At 45.7% G+C, this 26,713-nt stretch overlaps 2 protein-coding genes across 2 annotated transcripts in view; one reads left to right on the top strand and one right to left on the bottom strand.

Moving 5' to 3' along the window:
• The window catches only part of LOC137413546 (uncharacterized), an 82,173-nt gene extending 74,781 nt beyond the window's left edge, over positions 1-7,392 (bottom strand). The window contains exons 1-3 of the mRNA XM_078783370.1: positions 7,180-7,392; positions 5,335-5,388; positions 1,275-1,391 (exon numbers count right to left, since the gene is read on the bottom strand). Of these exons, the coding sequence (XP_078639496.1) occupies positions 1,275-1,391; positions 5,335-5,388; positions 7,180-7,186 (178 nt within the window). The 5' untranslated portion in view covers positions 7,187-7,392. The remainder of the gene's footprint in view (positions 1-1,274; positions 1,392-5,334; positions 5,389-7,179) is intronic.
• A 7,654-nt stretch (positions 7,393-15,046) lies between these two features.
• The window catches only part of LOC137432569 (clusterin), a 68,211-nt gene continuing 56,544 nt past the window's right edge, over positions 15,047-26,713 (top strand). Inside the window, exons 1-3 of the mRNA XM_078783369.1 lie at positions 15,047-15,174; positions 22,769-22,788; positions 24,219-24,329. Of these exons, the coding sequence (XP_078639495.1) occupies positions 15,065-15,174; positions 22,769-22,788; positions 24,219-24,329 (241 nt within the window). The 5' untranslated portion in view covers positions 15,047-15,064. The remainder of the gene's footprint in view (positions 15,175-22,768; positions 22,789-24,218; positions 24,330-26,713) is intronic.

The following is a 26,713-nucleotide window of genomic DNA, read 5'->3' as shown; positions in this document are numbered from 1 at the left end:
GATATTGTTGTCACATGCACACAGTGACCAGTCTTTGCCATAAAGACCTGGAGCTCTTTCAAAGTTGCCATTGGCCTCTTGGTGGCCTCTCTGATCAGTCTCCTCCTTGCTTGGTCATCCAGTTTGGAGGGACGGCCTGATCAAGGCAGGATCTTGGTGGTACAATACACCTTCCATGTCTTAATGATTGTCTTGACTGTGCTCCAAGGGATATTCAAGGCCTGTTGAATATTTTTATACCCATCCCCTGATCTGTGCCTTTCCACAACTTTATCCCGGAGTTCTTTTGAAAGCTTATTGGTGCCCATGGTTGAGTCTTTGCTGTGAAATGCACTACCCAGCAGAGGAAACCTACAGGAACAGTTGGTTTTATACTTAAATAATCAGAATCACTACAATTTAACACAGGTGGAGGCCAATGAACTTGGTGTGTGATTTTGATGGTGATTGGTTACACCTGAGATAATTTACAATTGCTATTTTAAGGGGAGTGGACACTTACCTAACCAAGGTATTTTAGTTTTGTATTTTTAATTAATTTCCTGAAGTTTGTAGAATTTGTTTCACTTGGAAGTTGTGGGTTACGATGTGTAAATAAAGGTGGAAAAAGTCTGATTTAATTTAATTAATTCCAGGCTATAAGGCAACAAAAGGTGAAAATTTAGAATGAGATGTAGACTTTCTTTAGGTACTGTATAAGTATACTGTATAAGTTTCCATAATTGAGATTACCCAATTTGGGAAGCATGTAATCCAGTGTGTTGCACGCTCGTTGTCAAGCTGTGTCTTCTGGTCTTGATTCCTGATAAGATCAAACTTCAATAATATAAATTGTCTTTCTGAAGAAGTTCTGACAGGGGGTGCTGTATCTAGGAACACGCCGTCCTTTGGAGGTGGACAGAAATCTGGCTGTTCTGCCTGTGTTTAGGTTGTGAACATTAAACATCCTCCTATATATGTACAAAAGAGTAGGACATGGTGTGTCGATACCCTGGCTAAAATTCCCTGCTTTTAGTGCTCAAATAGACATTGAGGTCGAGTTCGATTTACTTTATGATAAGAATCCGATGAGTACGTAGAAGATAAATAAACTGAGAGATTAATTTAATGTGATCAATGTGGATAAAGCACAGGCATGATGGGCCAATTGACCACCTTTTGAGGACGGCGCGTCATAAATCAGCCATTGCACTTGTGAAATGTGTCGTGGTGAAAGAAATGGGTTTGGTCATGATAATGATGATGTGGTTATGGTTGCTGCAATGCGGGCTTACCCACATATCCCAGAATAGCCACAGTCAGTCCAAGAAGCATGGATAAAGCATACAGCAAGCCGACTGCACAGCGCAAGTTCCATGGGCCTCGGCCGCGATTTCCACTTTCAGAGAAACCTTGCAGACACAGCACTTGTGTGAGAATAACAATTGAGTGTGAACATTTTTTAACAGAAAGGATGTCAGGCTCATACTGTAGCTGACATATGCATATGCATGCACGCACACACACACACACACACACACACACACACACACACACACACACACACACACACACACACGACTGTTAGATATTAGACGTGCCAAACTCAGCCACTGAGCTTGGGGGAAGCTGCCGTCACTTCCTGGGGGGCCATTTCCTAAGGAGACATTTCCTCCTCCCCATGGATGCCACTTCCTATGGGGATTGTCTGTGCTCCAATCCTTTTTAAGTGCTGCATTGCAGTGATATCGAAATTAAATGAGTACTTTGAAGTTATTCAGTTGTAATCAGCATCGTTATTAATAATTGGGCATCCTCATCGATCTAATACTTATTTTACGGACCCCATTTATTCCTATCTTCTTGTGGGGTCGGCCGGGGGACATTTTTTTTTATTACTTCGAGCCCTTCATGTACCGCCCGGCTAGGCCTGGCATTCAATGCTGAAGGTGGCAGGACTTTGTAATATGTTCACCTACTAGTTACGAAAGACACCATGGAACCTATAGGATGTCCACCTACGGTACTTTTAAATGCTTTCAGCAATAGATTATCTCAACAGTTCTGACCTCATGCCGAGTATGTATACATCTAATGTAATTACCGTGAAATGGGGTGAATAGGGACAGCAAGGTGAATAGGGACACAACTGAAAAAAAGTTCGGAAACTTTTTTCGCTGAAACTTGATAACCATACTGATTTGTTGATATTTAGGTTGAAAGTGTTCTCTTGTTTTTCTTAAAAAGCAACTTATAGTCCCTATTAACCCCATATATGGGTTAAATAGGAATAAATAGGATTTTTTATGGCTGTCCCTATTCATCCCGTTTTACGGGTGATCACCCAGTTTTACGGGTGAATAGGGACAGTCACTAATACAAAAAAATAATAATCAAGAAACAATCCTGAGTTTCCAACTTATTGCTAAATTGATAGCTCAGCTGGATGCACATAATATGCACCCATAATATAAACCACGGTGCCAATGAAAAAAAATATGGGATAAAAGGTTTCTCCAAACTGTCCCTATTTCTTGATTATTATTTTCTATTTCTATTTCTCACCATGTGGAATAACATATGTTGATGGTGATGTCATCGGTGCCTTAATTATGACGTCATAATTCGACAAGTACAACGCTTGATCTGATCAGTATGAATAAAACAACATTTCCTCTGCAACTGTTAGTCCGATGGACACGAAATTTTCAAAATATGAGCGGCTCTTCCTGGAGAATTATTTAATGATAATTATAACGTCATAGGTCACGTGGTGCAGACGCCATCTTGAGAAAAAAATCGAAAAACCTTGCACCTTATATCTCCGAAACCGCTCCATGGAAAAAATTGAGACCTGGCTCATTGTCAAGTACTGCCCTTGGGGAATAACATATGTTAATGACGATGTCATCTGTACCTTTGTTATGACATCATAATTCCACGAGTACAACACAAATCCGATCATTTTGAATTTTTGTTCTCAGCAACTGTTGGTCTGATGGGCACGAAATTTTCACCATAGGAGCGCCTCCTCATGCAGAATATTCTAAGGATAATCAAGACGTTATAGGTCATGTGGTACAGCCGCCATCTTGGAAAAACCGAAAAATGTTGCACCTCGATATCTCCAAAACCGCTGGATGGAAAAAATTGAAGCGTGGCTCATTGTAAAGAACTCCATGTGGGGATAGGTGTTACCGATGACGTCACTGGTGCCATAATTATGACGTCATAATTCGACAGGGACAACGCTTAGTCTGATCAGTTTGAAATGTATTGAGTGTTATCTATGCAACAATTATATTAGAGAACATAAATTTATGATGGCATCGCTCACGTGGTCTGGCAGCCATATTGGATCAAAGAAAAAAAAATGTTCAAAAACAGAAGAGTTTGCTCGCTACAATTTGACTGCGCAGGGTAAGTATTCTATGAATACCATCTAGTTCATTCACTGAACTGATGTGGTGTCCCATTGGTGGGTACATATTACTCTATGGTGGGACGGAATGGCAGTTCACTTTCTCAGGTTAATCTACTTTGGGCAGTGAGCTCAGAAGGATTATTGTATGACCATGCACATGTATTCTGGCCCCTGTGGGCTAGGAAGAGTGCATGTTTTTGGATGACCATGAACTTTTGGTCTAATTGTATCGAGGTGCATGCAGTGTATTTGTTCGACAAGTTTTGTTGGACTGTGTACTTTTGTCTTCAGGACGAAGTACATGTCATTATTAGCTTTGTTATAATGTTTGATTTTTCACCCATTTATAAATAAAAAGACATCTCTAAACACGTAGGCAGAAACACTTCTGTTGTTTGATTCCTTTCCCCAGGGACTTGGCTGATGATCCCGCCAAAAAAGGCTCCAAAGCCCCATTGGCTGATTGATGATGTGGTTGGCGGCAGTGTATCAGCTGACATTGCATTATGCACTGGGTGGTTCTTTGATTTTCACAGATTGCAACTAAACCGGTTTGTTCATCGAAGATTGATGTGTGTATACACACTCAAATACACAAACACACGCGCACACACACACACACACACGAAGACACACACACACACACACACACACGAAGACACACACACACACACACACACACGAAGACACACACACACACACACACACACACACACGAAGACACACACACACACACACACGAAGACACACACACACACACACACACACACACACACGAAGACACACACACACACACACACACACACACACACGAAGACACACACACACACACACGAAGACACACACACACACACACACGAAGACACACACACACACACACACACACACACACACGAAGACACACACACACACACACTCAAATACACAAACACACGCACACACACACACACACACACACACACACACACACACACACACACACAAAGACACACACACACACACACACACACACACGAAGACACACACACACACACACACACACACACGAAGACACACACACACACACACACACACGAAGACACACACACACACACACACACACACACAAAGACACACACACACACACACACACACACACACGAAGACACACACATACACACACACACGAAGACACACACACACACACACACGAAGACACACACACACACACACACCCTGGATTCTGAACAACATCACTGAACGCAATCTCATCCATTTGCCATCTTACTTGCTGACGATGACGACTGAGCATCTTCTCCCAATTAAAAGATAGTACACCACAGCAAGCAATCTATCTTCGCATTAAAATCGCATTCAAGTCGACCCAGCCCACATATTGTTGTAAAAATGACCCCAAACAGAAAAAAAAACAATGAACCGTCCAATCATGTACAGGTGTTTTAAAGCAGGTGTGGCTGCATCCAGCATGGCAATGGGCCAGACTTGTCCATCGTGAGCTGGCAATAAACGAGGTGAACAATCACAGATGGTTCCAGGGCTGGACTCGTGACAAGGAAATGTTCGGCATAGCACGCACAACAATGGCCCGTTTACAAATTAAATGCAGGACACGTGAGGAAGGCTCCAAAAGCCCTCCTCCCAATTCAAAATGTTTCAGGAGCATAAACATGACTTCTGCTAAGGAAACTTCTACAACAGAGAATGATGTTCGACTTCGACTGGAAACCTTAGAGAAGAAGGACGAACATCTGTGCCGAGTTTCACTGGCACAGGACCATTCCTCCATCGTTGGAGGAAAAACTTGTTGGCGCCTTCTCATGTTTGCAATGACCATGTCCAAGTAATGAGAAAGAGAGATGGCCAAATAACCGTTATACTTCATGCTCATTGGTCAGAAGTTTAATTGCTCAGTTTATCTTGTTGGAACTCACCGAATCTGTTGTACGTAAAGGATTTCGTCTCGCCCTCATCTTCACAGATATCTCCTGCAAAACAGCAATTGGAAAACCAGGATTTGCTGTAAGAAGGAGCAATAAACATAGTTGTGCGTATATAATAATAACAATGACATAATTGTATGGAGTACAAATAATCCAGGTTTCCCACTCCTCCCTCCAGGTCATTAAAACACCTGTTCACCACCATCTCTTATCTTCCCCCATCCAAAACCCTGATCTTTTCTACCCCTGTTAATTCACCCCAGATCCACTTTTTTGAAATATCGACTTCTTTCCTGGAAGTCCTTGCAGTGTCCACGTGTTTTTTTGCTTTTTACCTCTCCCACCCTCCCACCCCACTTCCCACGCCTCCTCCCCCCAAGCCCTCTCCCTCCCACAGATCTCCCGATGTCCCTGCTCTCAAATGTTGCACTTGTGTGCTTCCCCTTCTCTCCCCATCTTGTCTCCCGCTCCCTTTATTTCGTCTTATGTGTCCGTTTTTTTTTTTCCATTAATGTTAGCTCTTACACGAGCACTTACACTTACACTTACACCATGAATGTTAGCACATTAATTAACACCCGCTCTTGCAGGGAAAATGGCCTTAAAATGCATGTTGTTGTTGTTGTTGTTGTTGTTTACACGAGCCTCGATCTTGTATACAAAAAAGGAAAAAAAGAAGAAAATTTTTCAGATGCAAGATGTGTATATATATATATGCATGAGCATATCGCTGGATGTGACCTAACATCGAAATAGAAAGGAAGAGTGATGGATTGTTCAGTTAAGCGGTTTTATTATTGTAAAGTTTGTATAAAATGCTTACTTTAGGGTTAATTGTTCACTTTTTAACTTCAAGACACAATATTACAAAATGCACTTTGTAAATGGAATACATACATACATACATACATACATACATACATACATACATACATACATACATACATACATACATACATACATACATACATACACTGTGTGCATAAATTGTTCACTTTTTAACTTCAAGACACAATATTACAAAATGCACTTTGTGAATGGAATACATGCATACATACATAAATACATACACTGTGCATGCAGTGTATGCATACATACACTGTGTGCATAAATGAACATAACAGGGTTTTTGAGGAGGGACGGATGTGGTCAAGTAGGCGAGTACAATCGTTTGCAAAAGTCGAAACAACAAAACTTTTGAAAGAAGCGACTTTCTTGCTGCATAAGGAGGAGGAGCGAGAGAGAAAGCACATCCGTGTTCAGTGGGTCACCCATGGAGAGATCAGCCATGGATTTAGAAAACGTGAACAGTAATGAGGGCTGGCAAGATGGCCTACAGGTGCGCACACTCGTCTCTAAGCTGTTGCCTGGGTTCGAATCCCGACCCAACTATAAACTGTCATCCTGGTGTTTCACAGGCAGGGTGATTCATCAATGTGTGTGCAGTCCCTTGGGTGGATGGTAAATTGGCGGCCCATTTGCTCGCAACAGTTAGTAAACAGACCTCAGAGACCCCACTGTGTCCTTAGCGAAGAGTAGGCGATCCTATTATCCGATAGTAGAGCAATCCTATTACTGGCACCCTGAACAAACATCACATTCCTGCCCTAACAACTGCTGTGAAGGACACGGCAAAGAACCCAGAGAACAACCCTTGCAAAAACACTGCTTTGGCTTCACTGATGTTCTGTAAAAGAGTAACTGAATGAGTAACTCATCTGAATCAGAATACATACATACATACATACATACATACATACATACAGGTGGTTTAAGTCATCCTGTGTTTAAGTCATTCACTTCACCCTTTTTGCCCATGACCAACTCGCTCCATACCGTTCATGGTAGACCAGCCAGCGATGGGCGTCAAGACCGCGCGCGCTCGAGTCGAGGTCTAACTGGCAGCCGAGGGGAGAACATCGGGCAGCAAATCGAATGACCCAACCCTCCCTGACAGTTGTCCAAATTTCGCTTCCCTCGTTTACAATTGTTAGGAGGAAATGGTAATGTAAAACATACGCCACCGCAACCTTCCATCCTCGTTTTCCCGTTTGTTCCGACGAACAAGCTCAAACAACGTATCCCCACATCCACACGCGAGACCAATAGTTTGGACAGAGCAGAAAATATACTTTTCTGGGGGCATTGCGAGTATTTTCAGTTTTTAGTCTTTTGTATTATAAAGGAGCACCATTAAACTATCGATGACTGTGTGCATTGATTATGATGGTTTTGGGCCTAGCTAGGGCCTAGCTAGGGTCCAGCTATAAATGAATCGATATGACATTGTTGTTAGGGTATTGTAAGATCATTGGGGGCCGAGGGACTGGGAAAGCGGCACGATAAGCCTTCAATTGACTTTCAAAAAAACAAAACAACATCACTCGGTCTATGGATCAGAGTTGCAACACTTTAGGTCAATCATTTGTGGAGCACTGGGACCCAAACGTATCAGTAACTTCAACTTTAATACATAATTAAATGTATATATCTTGCCCACCCCTTGTGTTCTCCTCTACCCCTCATTGTTACCTGTATCCCTTGTTTGTCCTCTCCAAACTGTCTGCCTATGCAATCCAAGGCAAGCTCCACTCTTACATTACTGACTTCCTCCACTCTTGTAGACAAACGTGTGGGTCTCAACGGAACCCTTTCTTCTCCTCTCCCTGTTAAGGGTGGAGTATCCCAAAGCAGTGTTCTAGGCCCCATCCTATTAATCAATGATCTCACTGGCTCTCTGGAAAATCCTCTTTATCTCTTTGTTGATGACTCAATTCTCTGCCGTGATATCCCTCGTCCTTCTGACAGTCTCTTCCCTCTCCTCAGACCTTGACAAAATCACAAACTGGTCAAAAGCTTGGACTGGTCTCAGGAGTGAAAAACAAACTGGTCTTTCAATCCTGAGAACTCCAACACCTTCACTATGTCTCTCTGAAAGGACCGTCCCTCAAACCTTCCCATCTACTTTCTCAACAACTCTCTCAAAGAGGTTCAGTCACTCAAACTCTTGGGTGTCACTCTCAGCCATGATATCGCTTGGGCAAGCCTCATTTCAAAGTTGCAGCCGACTGGGCATTCTCCGTCATGCAAAGTCCTTCCTTGTAGTCCAGTCAATCTACGCCATTTTGGGGTCGAACCCACCACAAATTGCAATAGTAATGAAACATGCATTTTTCAATGTCAAATTTAGTGGAGAATGACATACTAAAAGTCAAGGAGAATCGGAGCATTGGAACATTTCCAATTTTTGCAATCTTTAAGAGAAGGTTTTAAGCGAAAATCTGCATAAATTTTTCAGACCAAAAACTGTTTCCATGCTAAATCCTTATGAGATCCTGCAATTTTATGTCCCTGAGGCCTGCAATGTAATGGCTTTATGTGAACAAGTTCATATCGTACTATATATACAAAAAAAATCGTTAAATAATATTGAAAATAATATTGAAAAAAATATATATATATTGAAAAAAAAAAAAAAGTGTTTTATTTAATAATTGAATGAACTGCGATTCAAGCACCAACCTAAGAGCTTATTCTTCTTCTGGATCACTTTCTGGTTCTGACAAGGTCACATTAGAACAGTGAAGTCCTTTGCATTCACTGCATGCGTAAGAGCATTCCAGGCTGTACTTGCGACAGCTGCATCGTAGGGTGCTGCAGTCTGTTTTGCAGCCACAGTGGATGGCATCTAGAAGGTAATCTGGAGCAGGCTTCATCTCGGTCATCACGGGTGCGCTCACATATCCATCGAACACTATGACAGCGTTACCATACCTGTCTCCAACATATCGCACGTAGTGACTGGCGATTCCTCCATATGTCTCGCCAGAATTCCAAGGAATTCTGTGTAGCAATGCCCCACCATCCAGAACATATTGAACATTCTGTGGCAGCACTGTGTTGCGAACGTCAAGGGGGAGTTGTTTCCAAATGGCTTCGGCTAGCGCTGGCTTGTCGGCCTCAAGCAGGATATCAGTGGTCTTAAACAGTGCTGGTGGGAAACTGCTTAGTTCGTACTTGAAGACATCTTTGAGGTCATCACAGCGTGATCCTGCCGTACTCAGACGTTGGAACAACAGTTGTGGATCTATCAGAACGGATTGTCTGCCAGTTTTCAATGATGAACGTGTGTCAAGAGTCACAACCTGATCTTTCTTCTTGAACGTGTGATCAAGAACCTTTTTGTCAAGCATTCCATCTAAGATCTTCCTGCCGACTGACGCTGCTTGGTCAGCATTGACCGAATCTCCAGCTGTGATGCCAGTGTCAATGCTTTGCAGAGTTGGATCGTTTCCAAAGGGATCCTTTGATGACAGGTAGCGAATAAGTTTGTGCGTGTCATCTGTGTCCCGTCCTTGTCGAGCTGCGCTTTGTTCTTTGTGCTGGTCACTGGTCCCATACTGCACTGATGTGTACTCTTGCAAAGCCATGTTGACCTCTGCACATATGGGGGTGGACAGCAGCCACGTGATCCTTTGCGGCTCGCTCATTCCACGACCCCTTGTTAGTCCCCCTGTGGTTTTCACACTTCTCATGAGCACTTGCTCGATCACAAGATCTGTGGACAAGCCGGCCCAGTACCGATCTGAACGCCGCACTACGTGAAATCCATTCTGGAACTGATGGTGGACCTCCGGATGCTGAATAGACAGTTGTGCCAGTCGCTGCAGGTAGATGTACACAGATGTTGTGTACAGATTGTGGCCTGCAGCTGCTAGGTAGGGCAACATGTCGTGCAAAGCGTGCACGTGCAGACGCCAGTCACCAGTGCGTTCCGACCTCAGGAATGTCCTCAGAATGTCTATCATGTCCATGTATTGCAGCCATAGCTGTGCTGTACGCAGATCCTTCTTCGATTGTCGAGCAACATTCATGATGTCACGAACAGAGTCCAGAACCGGGGCTGAAAGGATATCTTCAGTGCAACCCTCACCCTTCAACAATGAATCATACAGGTTTCGTAGCTCACACAGGTCAACTGGGCCAGCTCCCACACTTTGCGACCCTGACTCGGTATCACGCGGATCCATGGCTGCCTGTCCTGCCTCGGTATCATGCGGATCCATGGCTGCCTGTGCCTCATCTATGCTTTGCATTATCGCGTCTTCACTTGGTTCGTCATCTCCTGTAGTGCCCTGAGGGCCATCATCCTGAGCCTGCGAACAAGCAGGCACTAGCGTACCAAGTACCCTTTCTGCGAGGAGAGTGTTCAGTGCTGCATCAACCAAGAGATGACCACGGATAGCTCGGTCATATGCCTTGCCAGAGAGCATGTGCGTTACAGTGTTCTCAGCATACACCAGTTCCAGAACAGAGCGCAGTCCAGATCCTGACATGATATTTCCAATACTCCCCAAGAAGCTCATCAACGTGTGGAAGCCTCCCAAGCGCAGTACAACCTTACGCAAGTCACTGCCCTCCGGTTGGCTTTCGATGATGGTAAGCGCCTTCCACCAAAGTGGTTGGTCAAATGTGATGATGACCTTTGCGTTGTACTGTTTGGCGTGCTCACATAGAAATGTCAATGTTGAATAGATGCAAGTTGGATCACTGCTGTTCATGTCGATCATGGGAAGCAGAAAGATTGCAGACTGACCTGGATGTACACCAGTGTGCACGGCTTGCATCATGCCAGACCATGCTGGTCGTGGTGAGCGCAATGTGAGGGACAGCTTCCAGAGGAGGTCAAGGTTGGTAGATCTGTCCTTTTCCATCTCATCTTGCAGAACCTCATACCTCAGAGTATCTAGACCATCGCAAGGTGATGTCAGATGCCGGATGTTTATCCGACCCACAGCTTCAACATCCTTCAGTGTCACAGATAAACGTGGCACTCTTGTTGATGTCCGGCGGGGGCCAGGAGTGACAGACGCAATCATTCCCATCCCGTGGAATGTGTTGAGGCCATCTATTGTACGGATGTTGTGATCGACATTGTCCGCCATATATTGGATGACCTGCTCTGGCCGGTAGTTTGGTATGTCTGTCCCTAGTGTAACTGCTGCACTCCGTTCATACCTTTGTATCTCATGATAAGAACTGCAATATCCGTGAGCATGGAGCGTGTCGATCAAGAACTTTGATGCAAAATGATGGTGCATCTGTACACCCAGTCCTATCTGTAGGGGTGCCAGCAGCACTCGGGGCCGAATTGCCTGCATGATTGCTTGGCCTACAGAACCGACTTTCCTATCAGCATCTCGGCCGACAAAGAGTGTTTGAAGAAGGAGTTTTAATGATTCCGGTAGGAACGACATGGCTTCTTCTGGTGCGGAAAATTCAGTTGAGCATGGATACATATCTATCGACTGTTCTACTAATTTCACATCACTTTTGATCAGTTTTGCTGCCGTCTCAATCAGTCTCATCTTCTCAGCTTCAGAGGTTGTCTCCTTTTCCCTTTGATGGAATTCGTGAATGATCGCAGAGGCCCTGTGGCGAAAGGTCACAACATTCTCTTTGCCATTTATTTCAGCGATGGCGATATCCTGACCAAACTGCTTTTGGATACATTCCTTCATGTAGGTGAATCCATATGGTGTGCAATCAGTTCCAGCAAGAAGTTCCCCCATTTTCTCTATGAGATCCTGTATCGTTGTCTGTTCCTCGTCATGGGCTTTGAGGTACTCTGCAACTTGTAGGAATGCATCGTTTCGTGTGTCATCAACCGGTCTACCATACTTAGGTCGCTTGCTTGGCACTGTAAGGAACTGGCGTGGAATCTGCTTCCCAGTTCTGAAGTTTACGCTACATACATTGTGATAGACTGCGTCAGCGGCATGCAAGTCCTGGGCGAATTCTACTCGAGCCTTTACTGTCTCTGCCAAGGCATCATTGCGTTTAACACAGCTCTCTGTAACCTTGCTCTGGTCCAAAGGTCCGTATCCAAGGTCCAAAGTCGTTGCTATGGAGATCATTGTTCGTGTAATTAAATTTTATTCACCTAATTAGGCTTTGTTCACCTAATTAGACTAGAGTAATATCTAATTTGATAGAAGAATATGATAGACCATTATATTAGCTTTCAAAATTCATTGATATGTATATTTTCGAAAAAATTCAATTTTATTGGGATAAAGCTACCTTAAATGTCAATTATCTCAATATATATACCTTTACATGTCAAATGTATTGTAAAACCAGGGCATAAGGCCTGTCTTACACTCTTAAACACTTACATTTCTGACATCTTTTGAGAATGTGAACGAAATAACAAATTAAGTGCATTATTTTGTGCCATTTTTATTAGCTTATTTTCGTGCATAACTGTCAAAAAGTGGTTGCTCGAAATGAATGTGTTCCAATGCCTCGTTATTCCTTGACTTTTACTATGTTATTACATGGGTCAAAAGAAGCAAAAATGCCAAGTTTCATTACTATTGCAATTTGTGGTGGGTATATTCGTAAAATGACCGGCCTATTGGCACACCTGAACTCCTAGCTATCCACCTACAAGGCTTTCATCCGCAGCTGATGGAGTACTTCTCTCCCCTCTGGTCTGGCTCCCCTGTCTCGCGTTTTGCTCAGCTTGACGCCGTGGAAACCAAGGCTTTCAAAATCATTGGACTCTCTCATCATGAAGCTGTGTCTATGGGTCAATCACTTCACCATCGCGGACAGGTCGGTGGTCTCTCTGTCTTCCGCCTCATTTCTGGTATAGCATCTTCTGCTTTGTCTGTGCTTTGTCATTCCCTGCTCCCCCTCTCGCTCCCCAAGGAACCGCAGGACCCACACGGTCTACCGGAAAACCCCTTCTCATGAAACGGCCTAAATCCAGAACCACTGCTCTCCTCCACTCATTCATTCCTCTTTTTCTGCCCATGTAACCACCTTCCACATTGTCTTCAATCTCATTCTGCCCTCCAGGTCTTCGAAACAGCTGTTTACCACCATCTCAGATCACCCCGTCCATCCAAAAGGATTATATTTTCTACACTCAATAACCTCTCCAAATTTCCAGTTTTTCTTTCCTGAGAGTTTGCTTCTGTATCTATCTTATCCACCCCTGCATTATCCCCTAACCCCCGACACCCAAATCTTACCTAAATCCCTTGTAGGGCAACTTTGTCTATTTTATTCCATGGCCTGCTGAATAGTCTGCATGCTCCCCTTCTCTTTCTGCTTTTCATTTTGTTATATTGCGTCCTGATTCGTTATATGTTGTCGCTCTTCCAAGAGCCTTGGCTTGGTATACAAAAATAAAATCCCGGCACTGCTTCGAGATACCGATGTACCTCGAATTTATATTTACTGGTGTATATATATATTGTTGCGGATATGGGATTTACAACCATCCATATCCGCTTGTAAATATTCCCCTATTTCCTCAATACTTCCCAACTATCCCCAATCCCCCATTCCCTAGTCCCATTTTCTGTAAACAACACTCTGTAGACCCGACCTCCCCCTATTTCCCCCATTAAATGTCGTGCCCAGGTTCACCGCATCTCATGTAAGACAACTATAGGACATCTTGCTAGTTATTCTTAGTCTATGTCAGTTAAGGACTCGTTTCCATTAATTCTGACCCTTCGTTGCACCAGAATGTGATTGTATGGCACCGTTAGGAAGTTTAGGACCTCCCAATACCTCCCCGCAGCTCTTCCTCACGGTTCAGCAACAACAACAACAACAACAGCAACGGCGGCGGCGTGCACAGGGAGTGCGCGTCCTCACTCCGGCTTGGTTGGTAGGGGGTGTTGGGAGGGCATGAGGCCTTCCCAGCGAGCCGCCATCGAACATGTGCTTGACGGGGTTACCAAATAGGGGCTCCCTGTCAGCTCCTCGTCAAGGGCGGAGCCCGGTAACCCCCGCACCCAATGGAAGCGGCGGACCGGCCCCCAGTGGGGCGGAGCCAACCAGCCGAGGGCGTGTCACTCCCCGCTGAGCATGCGCAGGAAGAGGGAGGTGACGTCAGATGCGCGCTGAGCTTGAAGCAAGAGAGACGTCCCTTCCGAGCGCTGTGACACCTCCCTGCATCTCTTGGACCGTGCTTGATCCTGTCCCCGAGCCAAGGTGCACCTTGTGCTATCAACCTACCTGTCCTCCCTGCCATCAATCCCTGTGTAAGTCAGCCTTGTTCCGTTTGCCTGTGGTCTGTCTGGGATAAGATAAGATTGTATTTAAGTGCCCATCTCTTCTGTGTCTTTTACCTCACTCTGCCGTGTAATCTACCCCCTTTTCTCCACCACTGTAATTATACCCTCCTCCGGAGGTCTTGAGAACTGTACCCCTTGCGTCGTTTCATCTATCCCAGTCGTTGTGTCCTTTCCATCATTGATTTAGCATAGCGCGATTTGGTCAACGTCTGGGTGGAATCGGGGTCTAGTCGGGGAATAACTGTTCGGTCGCGGTCATACCAACCGCTCGGTAAATAACATCCAAACCGCGTCCGTAACAATATATATAACTAACCTCTCTGTGGCAGCTCTGTTGTTCCTCATATGGATGTAATTGTCTCTCATTAATAATAATTATTGAGAGTTATTATTTCAGATCACTTTATAGCTTTATGCGCATATGCAAAACATAAATGAGAACATCGCTGGCAGCATCCCTTTAAAACATGTTTTTAGGAAGAATCTTCAAGGAGGTATGCCAAAGGGTGTTTATTCATGCTCAGTGCTGTGATGTCATCACTGCCAAAGGGCAACAACCTGCAGGGGAAGGTTCAAGCCGGGGCGGGGTAAAGAGTGGCCCGGCTCCTCGATACGAATGCCAAATGGTTGCGGTAAACACGAGCATTGTGGGGCACAGGATATATAGCACGGTCTGTCTGTTGGGACTGCTTGCAGAAGACGCCATACAGAGCCTGGCAGACATTGTGATCCGGTGAGTGGGAAGAGGAGCATAAAAGGATGAGAGGATAAAAAAGAGAGAGAGAGAGAGGAGGAGGAGGCAGTAGGAGAGAAGAGAAAAGTGGAGAGGGAGAGAAGAGAGAATAGATTATGTTATGGGATTTAAAGAGATATCTCTAACTCAAGACCTTGCTGAACTCTTTGATCTGTGCTGATCCTGACGAAACCCCAAGCAATGGCAAATCCAGGAGGGCAGATGGCTTGGAATACTGTGTGCTTGTGCTGATGCTTTGGTCAATTTGTTCTAGCTGTTAAAACTGTATATGGTAGAACTGCTATGCTGTCCAAAAGGCAGGGCTTGGCCTGTTTTAAACTGGCAAGGAATCTTTAATTATTGTATTCCCAGTTGCAATATATTTGTGTTCAGTTTATGAGCACATTTGGCCACAGTTGTTGCCTTAATGGTTGAGACATGGGATGAGCACTCACTTCATGAGAAGGGAAAGTAAAGCACAACAAAAAAAATGAGAGTGAGGATGTGGAAACAGCGAGAAGGTGAGGATGAAAAGAGAATGTTGAAGTGTTTCAGAAAAGAGAATGGAAAAAGTGTATGATTTATGCCATTTCCCAGGAGATTTCATCTCGAATTCGGAAATCCACCTGCAGCTTATTTATGAACGGACAACCAGAGGAGCAATAATGGGAGAGAGAGGAAAAAAAAAAAAGACACAGACAGAGGGAGAGAGGGACAGAGACGGAGACAGAGACGGAGAGGGAGAGGGAGAGGGAGAGAGAGACGAAGAGGGAGAGAGAGAGGGAGACGGAGAGGGAGACTGAGACTGAGAGGGAGAGGGAGAGGGAGACGGAGACGGAGACGGAGAGGGAGACGGAGACGGAGACGGAGAGGGAGACGGAGAGGGAGAGCGAGAGAGAGAGAGAGGAAAAAGAAGTAAACACATAAAAACAAATCAGTTACAAGTAAAAATATAAAGTTGGAGCTGTGAATGAAGTGCCATAAACTTGGGTTTGTGAATGCAATGGTTTATGTATTATGCATATTTTAATAAAATGGCTATAAACTATAGATATGAACGTAAAGGTTTAATTGTTATCTAAATAATTGTCTAAATAATTGTAAAGGTGGTTTTGTTAAGAAGTGCTCTATTAGAAGAATATGAAAGGGAGCCGCAAAGCTCCCCTCCCTTTATACAAGGGATCGTTTCTCTGTATGCAGCTTTAACATGGGGACTGAAAATACGTTTCTTGGCTTCTACTGGACGAAATTGGCTGCAAATTTCAGAAGTAAATGCTTTGTACGTTGAGGTAATATGTTCCAAATTTCAGCAACGTCCGTTTATGCATTCATCAGTTTTATTTAGAAAACCCTCAAAATCACGTTGGTGTCTGTCCGTCTGTTCATCCGCCCACCCAAAATGTGTTGGCGCTCATATCTCAAGGGCTATACATTGAAACTAGCTGAAACTTGGAATATACATCGGCCAATATGTCTAGATAATGGCTTTCAAAACAAATTCCACCTAAGTTCCATAGTTTTTGCTTTAAAATTAAATATATATAAATATATAGACATAAATAAATATATAAAAATACATACATACTTTATAACTCTTTAAAATGTTATTACCCAAATCTAATGTGCTAGCTTAATGGCCGAGTGGATAAGGCACCAGACTCTAAAGCTGCGAAAGGTTCGAGTCCCATCTGGGTTGAATAATTTTTTTCTTCTTACTTTTTGAAGTATTTTATATAGTCTTGAATAATCAAAGGGAGGCACAAAGTACCCCTCACTTTATATGGGATCGTTTCTCTGTATGCAACTTTAACATGGGGACTGAAAATTCGTTTGTCGGCTTCTGGTATATTATATATTTAAATATTCATATATACACACTTTATGTGTGTAATGCTCTCGAAAAGTTCATATATATCTGGCAAATTTGGCACCCTACATCTGGCAAATAAATACATTTACTTCTTCATGCAGGTGTATGAATCAAATTGGCACCCCTTTACATGAACTTATCTAGAGCATTACTTGGTTCCTCCTAAGAACACAAGGGTAGTACAGCATGCACACGAGATTTTTTGAATGTCCCTTCTTTTCTATTGTTCGTCAATTTCTATAAGCTATGTCATGTCCCTTCTTTTCTCTACTTTGCCACATGGCACCTACCCTTATATAAAGGGGCCTTTTCTTTGCCCCTGCCATTTTTACCCAATAATAAATTCTGATTTTGATGTACTGTACCATACCCTGTTACAGAGCGTCGGTGCTGTCGAAGAAGTTTCTTAGCAATGGTTCTACTGGGTGGTTTGTCGCTCTGTCCATCTGTCTGTCTGTCGTGCTACAATTTGAGAACGGATTAATGGATTTCAATGAAACCAACGACGGTGAATTCAGGGAACTACCGGAAAGGTTTTTGATGCAAAAATAATTTTCAAAATAAAATAAGAGAGGTTTGTGTCTGGGCACACATAGCGAAACTGCAAACACCAACATGCGACTCCTCTCTCTATATCCCCCCCTCTCTCTCCCTTCTTTCTCACTCCCCCTTCTCTTAATAGTCCCATCAGCAAAGCGAGTGTATAGCTAGGCTGGGATCGATACATCAACATCATCATCAACATCACCATCAACATCAACATGAACAACATCAACATCAACATCAACTAATTTTACATCAACATCAACTAATTTTCTATTCCCATGAACAACAACCGTTTTTTAAAGCAATTACACAAACATTGGTATTCCCACCTGCGAAGTGACGGGTCTATATGCTCAGATGCATATTATGACGGTTCTGCGAAGCAGCCACCCTCCCCCATCCCCTCCCCTTTCAGGAGAACACACATCCATGCACATAGGTTTCTGAGACAGTTATATCGTTATATTACCCAAACCTTTGTTTAATGGGGAAACGGGGTATATGCATTGCAAGGGGCTATAGAAAGGTTCTTCTTCTTCCACCCAATCATCGTCCAACACCACCACCACCACTACCTTTCATAACCCACATTCACAACATTTGGCTGGTTACCTTTTAATTTCTGGTTACAACACTAGGCTGACGAGAGTATTTAATTTGGTTTCTCCTGTTGCCAGACACAGTCAGACACAGCTTCAACTCGTGTCTTTTGCTCGTTCAGACACATTTACGACGCTTGCGATCCACAACCACCACGTACATTTATAATTATTAGTTTCCCCTGTAGACTGCATATTAAACATAACACGCACTGCATTTATTAAGCACCAGCACCTCACGCGAACCACATAACCACAAGGGACAAGGAGCAGGAACCCTCTCGGTTAGAACTTGCCTTGGCAGGCATTCTGGCTTGGCGGGGAAAAAAACCCATGAGGCTGGTGCAGTGGAAGATCTGCGGCCGTGTCCACCTGCACCGCATCGCCAGTGTTTGACAGGAGAGTGGAGCAGAGCATCCGAAAGCGCACCAATCAAGACCCTGTGTGGGATCAGAGGTGAACATCTGAACTTGGATCCCACCAGACTCGGCCCCGCTTAAGCGAGATAAAAGATGGAGCTCAAGAGGGTTTCAACTTGAGACCTTCTGACGGAACTGGAGATTTGCCACGGTCAATAAGAAGCACATGCCTGCCACAAGAGAAAGAACCGTTGCACTAGAGTGGGCGACCTGTTGAGCTGAGACCGAGATGCACGTTGCATGGAGACCGGGCTGCACTAGGTGTGGAGTGCTGTCAGGTCATCTGAGGTGTGAGACAGGCAGGCCAGGCAGAGGTCTCGGGCGAAGGATGAGGCTGCACACTGACATACATGTTCCTTTCTCTTGGGGTGCTCTAATTCTACTTCATTTCTCTTGGCACCAGACATATAAGAGCGGTCAAAAATTCCGCCTCCCCCTTTTTCAGGGTCGGCACATCGTTTGCACCTCGCAGTTTCCTCTCCGCACCATGCAGCATATACCTGCACTTGGCTATCATACTGATCACCCCACCCCCTTCCTACCTGTATCAGGATCGGTATCCCTCTGTTGACGGTTCTCAAATAGGTGAAAGGCCGAACATAAGCCCTGAACTTAATTCTCCCGCTCTTCTCTTCCTTTCCTCGCTGCATGTCTGATGGGCTCATGTTGTGTGTTAGATAAGTAAGTACGATTGCTGAAGGGGTTCAGTGTTTGGAGGATTAAACTTTTGGGCTGATTGTAATTATTAATTGTGCCTTTCTTTTTTATCATTGTAAATGTGTTGCTCATTATTGTCAATATCAATACTTCTTGCAATAACCTTGGTCAACAACAATATGTTGTTTCCAACCTGCCCATTTCGTCTCTTTCCTATTGACACGATTAAGGTGTACTAGTGATAGCAGGGATGTTCTATCCCCACCAATCAGCTCCACAACATTAGCCGGTATGTACTCGACAGTTCACTTGGCAGTACATGACGGGACGATCCCCAGTTAGGTAGTTCCCCCAGGTAAACGGTGTCAGACGGGGGACCCTGGGAGATTTGTTCATATAATTGGCGTTCTGATTGATTCGCATCCCGCTGGACCGCAGCTTTATCCACAGCCGCTGGCCTCAGGACGTGTAGTTTGGGAGGAACCAGAGAAGTCCCCTCTTGGTGAACCCTGAAACCCAGGTCCATAACAATATAATGCATATACACAACACCTAATTTTCTTTTTCCCATTAACAACAACCGTTTTTTTATGACGTAGCCCGTAGGGCAAAGCTGTCGGTCTGCCAGTATGTATGTATGTATCAATGTATGCATGTCTGTATGTGTATATGTATGTCCCTCACAAACATATACCAATCAGAGCTGAGGATCTCTTTACATGACAGGGGTGATGTGGTTACTTCTGTGAGGTCATTATGGCGTACGATGGCTGACTCCACACACCGCCATTTTAATTTATATGCCGTTCAGGCCGTACACATCATTACCTCAGTTTCACCCCTGTCTGTCTGTCTGTTTGTCTGTCTATGAACAAGATACACTACATGGCCAAAAGTAGGCGGACATCCCTTCTAATTAGTGGATTCGGCTGTTTCAGCCACATCCCTTGCTGACAGGCATATAGTGTATAAGCAAGCACACAGCCATGCAATCTCCATAGACAAACATTGGCACTAGAATGGGCCGTACTGAAGAGCTCAGTGACTTTCCCCGTGGCACCGTCATAGGATGCCACCTTTCCAACAAGTCAGTTCGTCAAATTTCTGCCCTGCTAGAGCTGCCCCAGTCAACTGTAAGTGCTGTTATTGAGAAGTGGAAACGTCTAGGAGCAACAACAGCTCAGTCGAGAAGTGGTAGTCCACACAAGCTCACAGAACGGGACTGCTGAGTGCTGAAGTATGTAGCGCATAAAAATCGACTGTCCTCGGTTGCAACACTCACTACTGAGTTCCAAACTGCCTCTGGAAGCAATGTCAGCACAACAACTGTTTGACGGGAGCTTCATGAAATGGGTTTCCATGGCCGAGCAGCCGCACACAAGCCTAAGATCACCATGCGCAATGCCAAGTGTCGGCTGGAGTGGTGTAAAGCTCGCTGCTATTGGACTCAGGAGCAATGGAAACGCGTTCTCTGGAGTGATGAATCACGCTCCACAATCTGGCAGTCCGATGGATGAATCTGGGTTTGGCGGATGCCAAAGGAACGCCACCTGCCCGAATGCATCGTGCCAACTGTAAAGTTTTGTGGAGGAGGAATATTGGTCTGAGGCTGTTTTTCATGGCTCAGGCTAGGCCCCTTAGTTCTAGTGAAGGGAAATCTTAATGCTACAGTATACAATGACCTTGACGATTGTGTGCTTCCAACTTTGTGGCAACAGTTTGGGGAAGGAACTTTGCTCTTTCACCATGACAATGGCCTCATGCACAAAGCAAAGTCCACACAAAAATGGTTTGTTGAGATTGGTGTGGAAGAGCTTGACTGGCCTGCACAGAGCCCTGACCTCAACCCCAACAAACACCTTTGGGATGAATTGGAACGCCGACTGCGAGCCAGGCCTAATCACCCAACATCAGTGCCTGACCCCACTAATGCTCTTGTGGGTGAATGGAAGCAAATCCCTGCAGCAATGTTCCAACATCTAGTGGAAAACCTTCCCAGAAGAGTGAAAGCTGTTATATCTGCAAAGGGGGGACCAACTCAATATTAATGCCCATGATTTTGGAATGAGATGTTCGATAAGCACATACGGGTGTGATGTTCGGGTGTACACATACTTTTGGCGATGTAGTGCATCTCAAAAGGTTGTGGACGGATTAGAACGAAATTTGGCAGAGAGGTAGTGCATGTGATACGGACTAAATGTTTAGATTTTGGTGAAGATCCGGATTCTGATCCGGCTAGTATAATTTTTAAAGTTTTTCTTCACCATTGAGAAATAGGGCAAAACACGATATATAGTAGGATATCTCAAAAATGTATGGACTGATTTTGACGAAACTTGGTGGAGAGGTTGTGTGTGTGACAAGGACTAATCGCTTCGATTTTGGTGAAGATCTGAATATGGATTCGGATACGATAATTATTTAAATTGTAAGTGATTCTTCACCATTGAGTGTTGGGGCTAAAACCGATACATAGCACGATATCTCAAAAAGTAATGGACGGATTTGGACGAAACTTGGTGGACCGGTTTGGGTGTGTGACAAGAACGAGTCAATTTGATTTTGGTGAATATCTGAATATGGATTCGGATAAGAGAATTATTTGATTTTTAAGTGATTCTTCACCATTGAGAGATCGGTCAAAAGCGATATATAACATGATATAAAAAAAAGTTATGGATGGGTTATGAAAAAACTAGTTGAAGCTGTAATATATTATTATCGCCATGATCTACCTTTACGTATTTCATTCAGTGTGAAACACAAACAAACCGATTGTTAAAATGATCATCAAATATCGAAAACATAGGCATTACGGGTCTTCCAACGACACAGTAGTATGTATAGGCCTTCGGCTTCATGCCTCACTTTCAGGCCGCTTCAGACAAATTAGCCCAGGTTTCTTAAACAGTAGTATCATTTTCGTAATAATAATAACGTTAATAATAATAGCATAGTAAATATAATCGTAACACTGCAATTCCTTTGTCATGACTGCAAAGTTACTGGATTGAAGCGGTGTATGGTTCATGGATGACTCGATAAGAAGCGGTGTACTAACTATCGTGGGAGTAAGGAATTAGCCTGGGTTTATTAATGCAGTAACATCGCCTTTGTAATAATAATAATAATAATAATAACGTGAATTATAATAATATAGTAAATATAATTGTAACACTGCAATCCCTTTGTCATGACTGCAAAGTTACTGGATTGAAGTGGTGTATGGTTCATAACTTGTTGACTCGAAACATATAGAATAAATCGGTGTCTCAATGTAATCTCTTCACTTCCATGGTGACAGACAGCTTCGAGACTTTGAGTACTTACTATCCTCTTCAACTAAAGTATCAAACAAGCCCAGCTATGCTGCTGTTAGACTTTCAGTTTTTTTTTAGCAATTACGCAAAAAATTTGTATTTCTGTCAACGAAGCAATGGGTCTTTTTGTGAGTGTGCATATTGTGACGGTTCTGTGAACTACCCCCACCCTCCCCCCAGGAGAACACACATCCATGCAGGAAAGTACCCGATACAGTTATATCGCTCGTATTTGTATTTACTTAGACCCCAATTCATGGTGTAACGGGAAAATGGGCTATATGCGTTGTGAGGGGCTATATAAAGATTCTTATTCTTTCTCCCTCTCTCCCCTCTTTTTCACTCTCTCCCCTCTTTTTCACTCTCTCCCCTCTTTTTCACTCTCTCCCCTCTTTTTCACTCTCTCCCCTCTTTCTCACTCTCTCCCCTCTTTTTCACTCTCTCCCCTCTTTCTCTCTCTCTCTCTCTCTCTCTCTCTCCCCTCTTTTTCACTCTCTCCCCTCTTTTTCACTCTCTCCCCTCTTTCTCTCTCTCTCTCCTCTTTTTCACTCTCTCCCCTCTTTTTCACTCTCTCCCCTCTTTTTCACTCTCTCCCCTCTTTTTCACTCTCTCCCCTCTTTTTCACTCTCTCCCCTCTTTTTCACTCTCTCCCCTCTTTCTCTCTCTCTCTCTCTCTCTCTCTCTCCCCTCTTTTTCACTCTCTCCCCTCTTTTTCACTCTCTCCCCTCTTTCTCTCTCTCTCTCCTCTTTTTCACTCTCTCCCCTCTTTTTCACTCTCTCCCCTCTTTTTCACTCTCTCCCCTCTTTTTCACTCTCTCCCCTCTTTTTCACTCTCTCCCCTCTTTCTCTCTCTCTCTCTCTCCCCTCTTTTTTACTCTCTCCCCTCTTTTTCACTCTCTCCCCTCTTTTTCATTCCCCCTTCTCTTATTATTCCTCTCAACTAATCGAGTGTATTTAGCTAGGCCGGTATCAATACACCACCTAAATACATACACTAGTGGGGTATGCTTACACATTGTGTAAACAATAACGAACCGAGCTTCCCATGTAGGTACATAATAAATAGAAGCTTTATGATTATAGGCAAGCATCATGGACCAGCTGCTAAATATCAATTTAGGTTTATTTATTTATTTTATGGGCGCATTTATAATTTTATCGTAAATTTTCATTGAGATGATTATTTCACAGTTTACACTTATAGTAATTACAATTTTCAAATGCTGGACATCGTTTGAGGCTTTTCATGGGGTTTTTTTACATATACGTTTACGGTTTTTTACGTAAATGTTCATTTGCGGGACGCTTTCCGACGGTTGTGTGATTTTTCGGGCGAAAGATACCGAACATTAATATCAGTCAGTCAGTGGTTAGACAGAGTTTTATATATATTACTAACAGAGGTACCTTTTCATTAGTGTTAGTATGATTCTACATGCTGCCCTGTCTCCGAGTAACCATTGAAATTTGTTTAAACACCGTGATGCTGTTCCAAATACCTTCAGTCGGTTTAGTATCCTGCTGTATTGTACCAGGTGAGCGCCCAGGGGGTATTGCCCCTATTTTTTTTGTAAGAGTACAAACGATGGAAGGATTGAATTTGTGGTTTTATGTCCGCCATGTACCTCAGCTTGCCTGTTTGAGAGGGAAGAAGAAAGTCATGAAATTCGTGCTGTTTTGGAGTTTTCTTGCTGTGTTGGCCTCAACCACGCCACGCTGCTTCCTGATGAACATCTGCAGAGTAAGCAGGAAAAGAGGGGCGATGAGGCTTGGTGGAGAGCGATCGAGGCAGGGGTGGGGAGCGATCGAGGGAGGGGTGGGGAGCGATCGAGGGAGGGGTGGGGAGCGATCGAGGGAGGGGTGGGGAGCGATCGAGGGAGGGGTGGGGAGCGATCGAGGGAGGGGTGGGGGGCGATCGAGGGAGGGGTGGGGGGCGATCGAGGGAGGGGTGGGGGGCGATCGAGGGAGGGGTGGGGGGCGATCGAGGGAGGGGTGGGGGCGATCGAGGGAGGGGTGGGGGGCGATCGAGGGAGGGGTGGGGGCGATCGAGGGAGGGGTGGGGGGCGATCGAGGGAGGGGTGGGGGGCGATCGAGGGAGGGGTGGGGGGCGATCGAGGGAGGGGTGGGGGGCGATCGAGGGAGGGGTGGGGGAGCGATCGAGGGAGTGGTTGGGGGCAAGGGAGGAGTGGGGAGCGATCGAGGGAGGGGTTGGGGCGATCGAGGGAGGGGTGGGGAGCGATCGAGGGAGTGGTTGGGGGCGAGGGAGGGAGGGGTTGGGGCGATCGAGGGAGGGGTTGGGGCGATCGAGGGAGGGGTGGGGAGCGATCGAGGGAGGGGTTGGGGCGATCGAGGGAGGGGTTGGGGCGATCGAGGGAGGGGTGGGGAGCGATCGAGGGAGGGGTGGGGAGCGATCGAGGGAGGGGTGGGGAGCGATCGAGGGAGGGGTGGGGAGCGATCGAGGGAGGGGTGGGGAGCGATCAAGGAGTGGTTGGGGGCGAGGCAGGAGTGGGGAGCGATCGAGGGAGGGGTTGGGGCGATCGAGGGAGGGGTGGGGAGCGATCGAGGGAGTGGTTGGGGGCGAAGGAGGAGTGGGGAGCGATCGAAGGAGGAGTGGGGAGCGATCGAGGGAGGAGTGGGGAGCGATCGAGGGAGGGGTGGGGAGCGATCGAGGGAGGGGTGGGGAGCGATCGAGGGAGGGGTGGGGAGCGATCGAGGGAGGGGTGGGGAGCGATCGAGGGAGGGGTGGGGAGCGATCGAGGGAGGGGTGGGGAGCGATCGAGGGAGGAGTGGGGAGCGATCGAGGGAGGGGTGGGGAGCGATCGAGGGAGGGGTGGGGAGCGATCGAGGGAGGGGTGGGGAGCGATCGAGGGAGTGGTTGGGGGCGAGGGAGTGGTTGGGGGCGAGGGAGGGTGGGTTGGGGGCGAGGGAGGGAGGGGTTGGGGGCGAGGGAGGGAGGGGTGGGGAGCGATCGAGGGAGGGAGGGGTGGGGAGCGATCGAGGGAGGGAGGGGTGGGGAGCGATCGAGGGAGGGAGGGGTGGGGAGCGATCGAGGGAGGGAGGGGTGGGGAGCGATCGAGGGAGGGAGGGGTGGGGAGCGATCGAGGGAGGGAGGGGTGGGGAGCGATCGAGGGAGGGAGGGGTGGGGAGCGATCGAGGGAGGAGTGGGGGAGCGATCGAGGAAGGGGTTGGGGGCGATCGAGGGAGGGGTTGGGGCGATCGAGGGAGGGGTGGGGAGCGATCGAGGGAGGGGTGGGGAGCGATCGAGGGAGGGGTGGGGAGCGATCGAGGGAGGGGTGGGGAGCGATCGAGGGAGTGGTTGGGGGCGAGGGAGGAGTGGGGAGCGATCGAGGGAGGGGTTGGGGCGATCGAGGGAGGGGTGGGGAGCGATCGAGGGAGTGGTTGGGGGCGAGGGAGGAGTGGGAAGCGATCGAGGGAGGGGTGGGGAGCGATCGAGGGAGGGGTGGGGAGCGATCGAGGGAGGGGTGGGGAAAGATCGAGGGAGGGGTGGGGAAAGATCGAGGGAGGGGTGGGGAAAGATCGAGGGAGGGGTGGGGAAAGATCGAGGGAGGGGTGGGGAAAGATCGATAGAGGGGTGGCGAAAGATCGAGGGAGGGGTGGGGAAAGATCGAGGGAGGGATTAGGGTATCGGGAGAGGGAATGGGGTATTCAGAGAGAGAGGAGATTCGGGGGAAGGGAGGGAGATCGATCGGGGAATGAGTGTTTGGGGATGAACTTTGTTGCATACACTACGGGGATCAAATGATTGTGACTTTGTGGGATTTTTTTCTTCCTCTTTATTTTGAATAACGTTCCTCATTTTTTTTCCAGCATTTTTTTGATGATAAACTATTTCCGTTTCTAAGCTGTAAGTAAAGGTATAACCACATCCTGTTGTTACAATACCTGTGCCCATATTGTGCGAATCCCTCCTACTAAATGCCTCTTTTGGATTTTGGGTTGTTAGCAGTTCATTACACCTGGTTCAAAATGGCTCATTTCCGGTGTCTCGTGATTGATTACCTAGCAACCGCAACGCTAATGTTTGTTATGACACGAGGTACAACTTGTTCGATGTTTTTTCAGACTCGGTGTTGGAATGGTTAGTTATAGCGTCCACTCTGAGTC

Source organism: Myxine glutinosa, chromosome 8 (genome assembly GCF_964187855.1).
Source record: "Myxine glutinosa chromosome 8, kmMyxGlut1.1, whole genome shotgun sequence".
In the NCBI taxonomy this organism is placed as follows: Eukaryota; Metazoa; Chordata; class Myxini; order Myxiniformes; family Myxinidae; genus Myxine; species Myxine glutinosa.
Note: the sequence above shows the minus strand (reverse complement) of the source record. Positions and strands in the feature narration are given on the sequence as shown.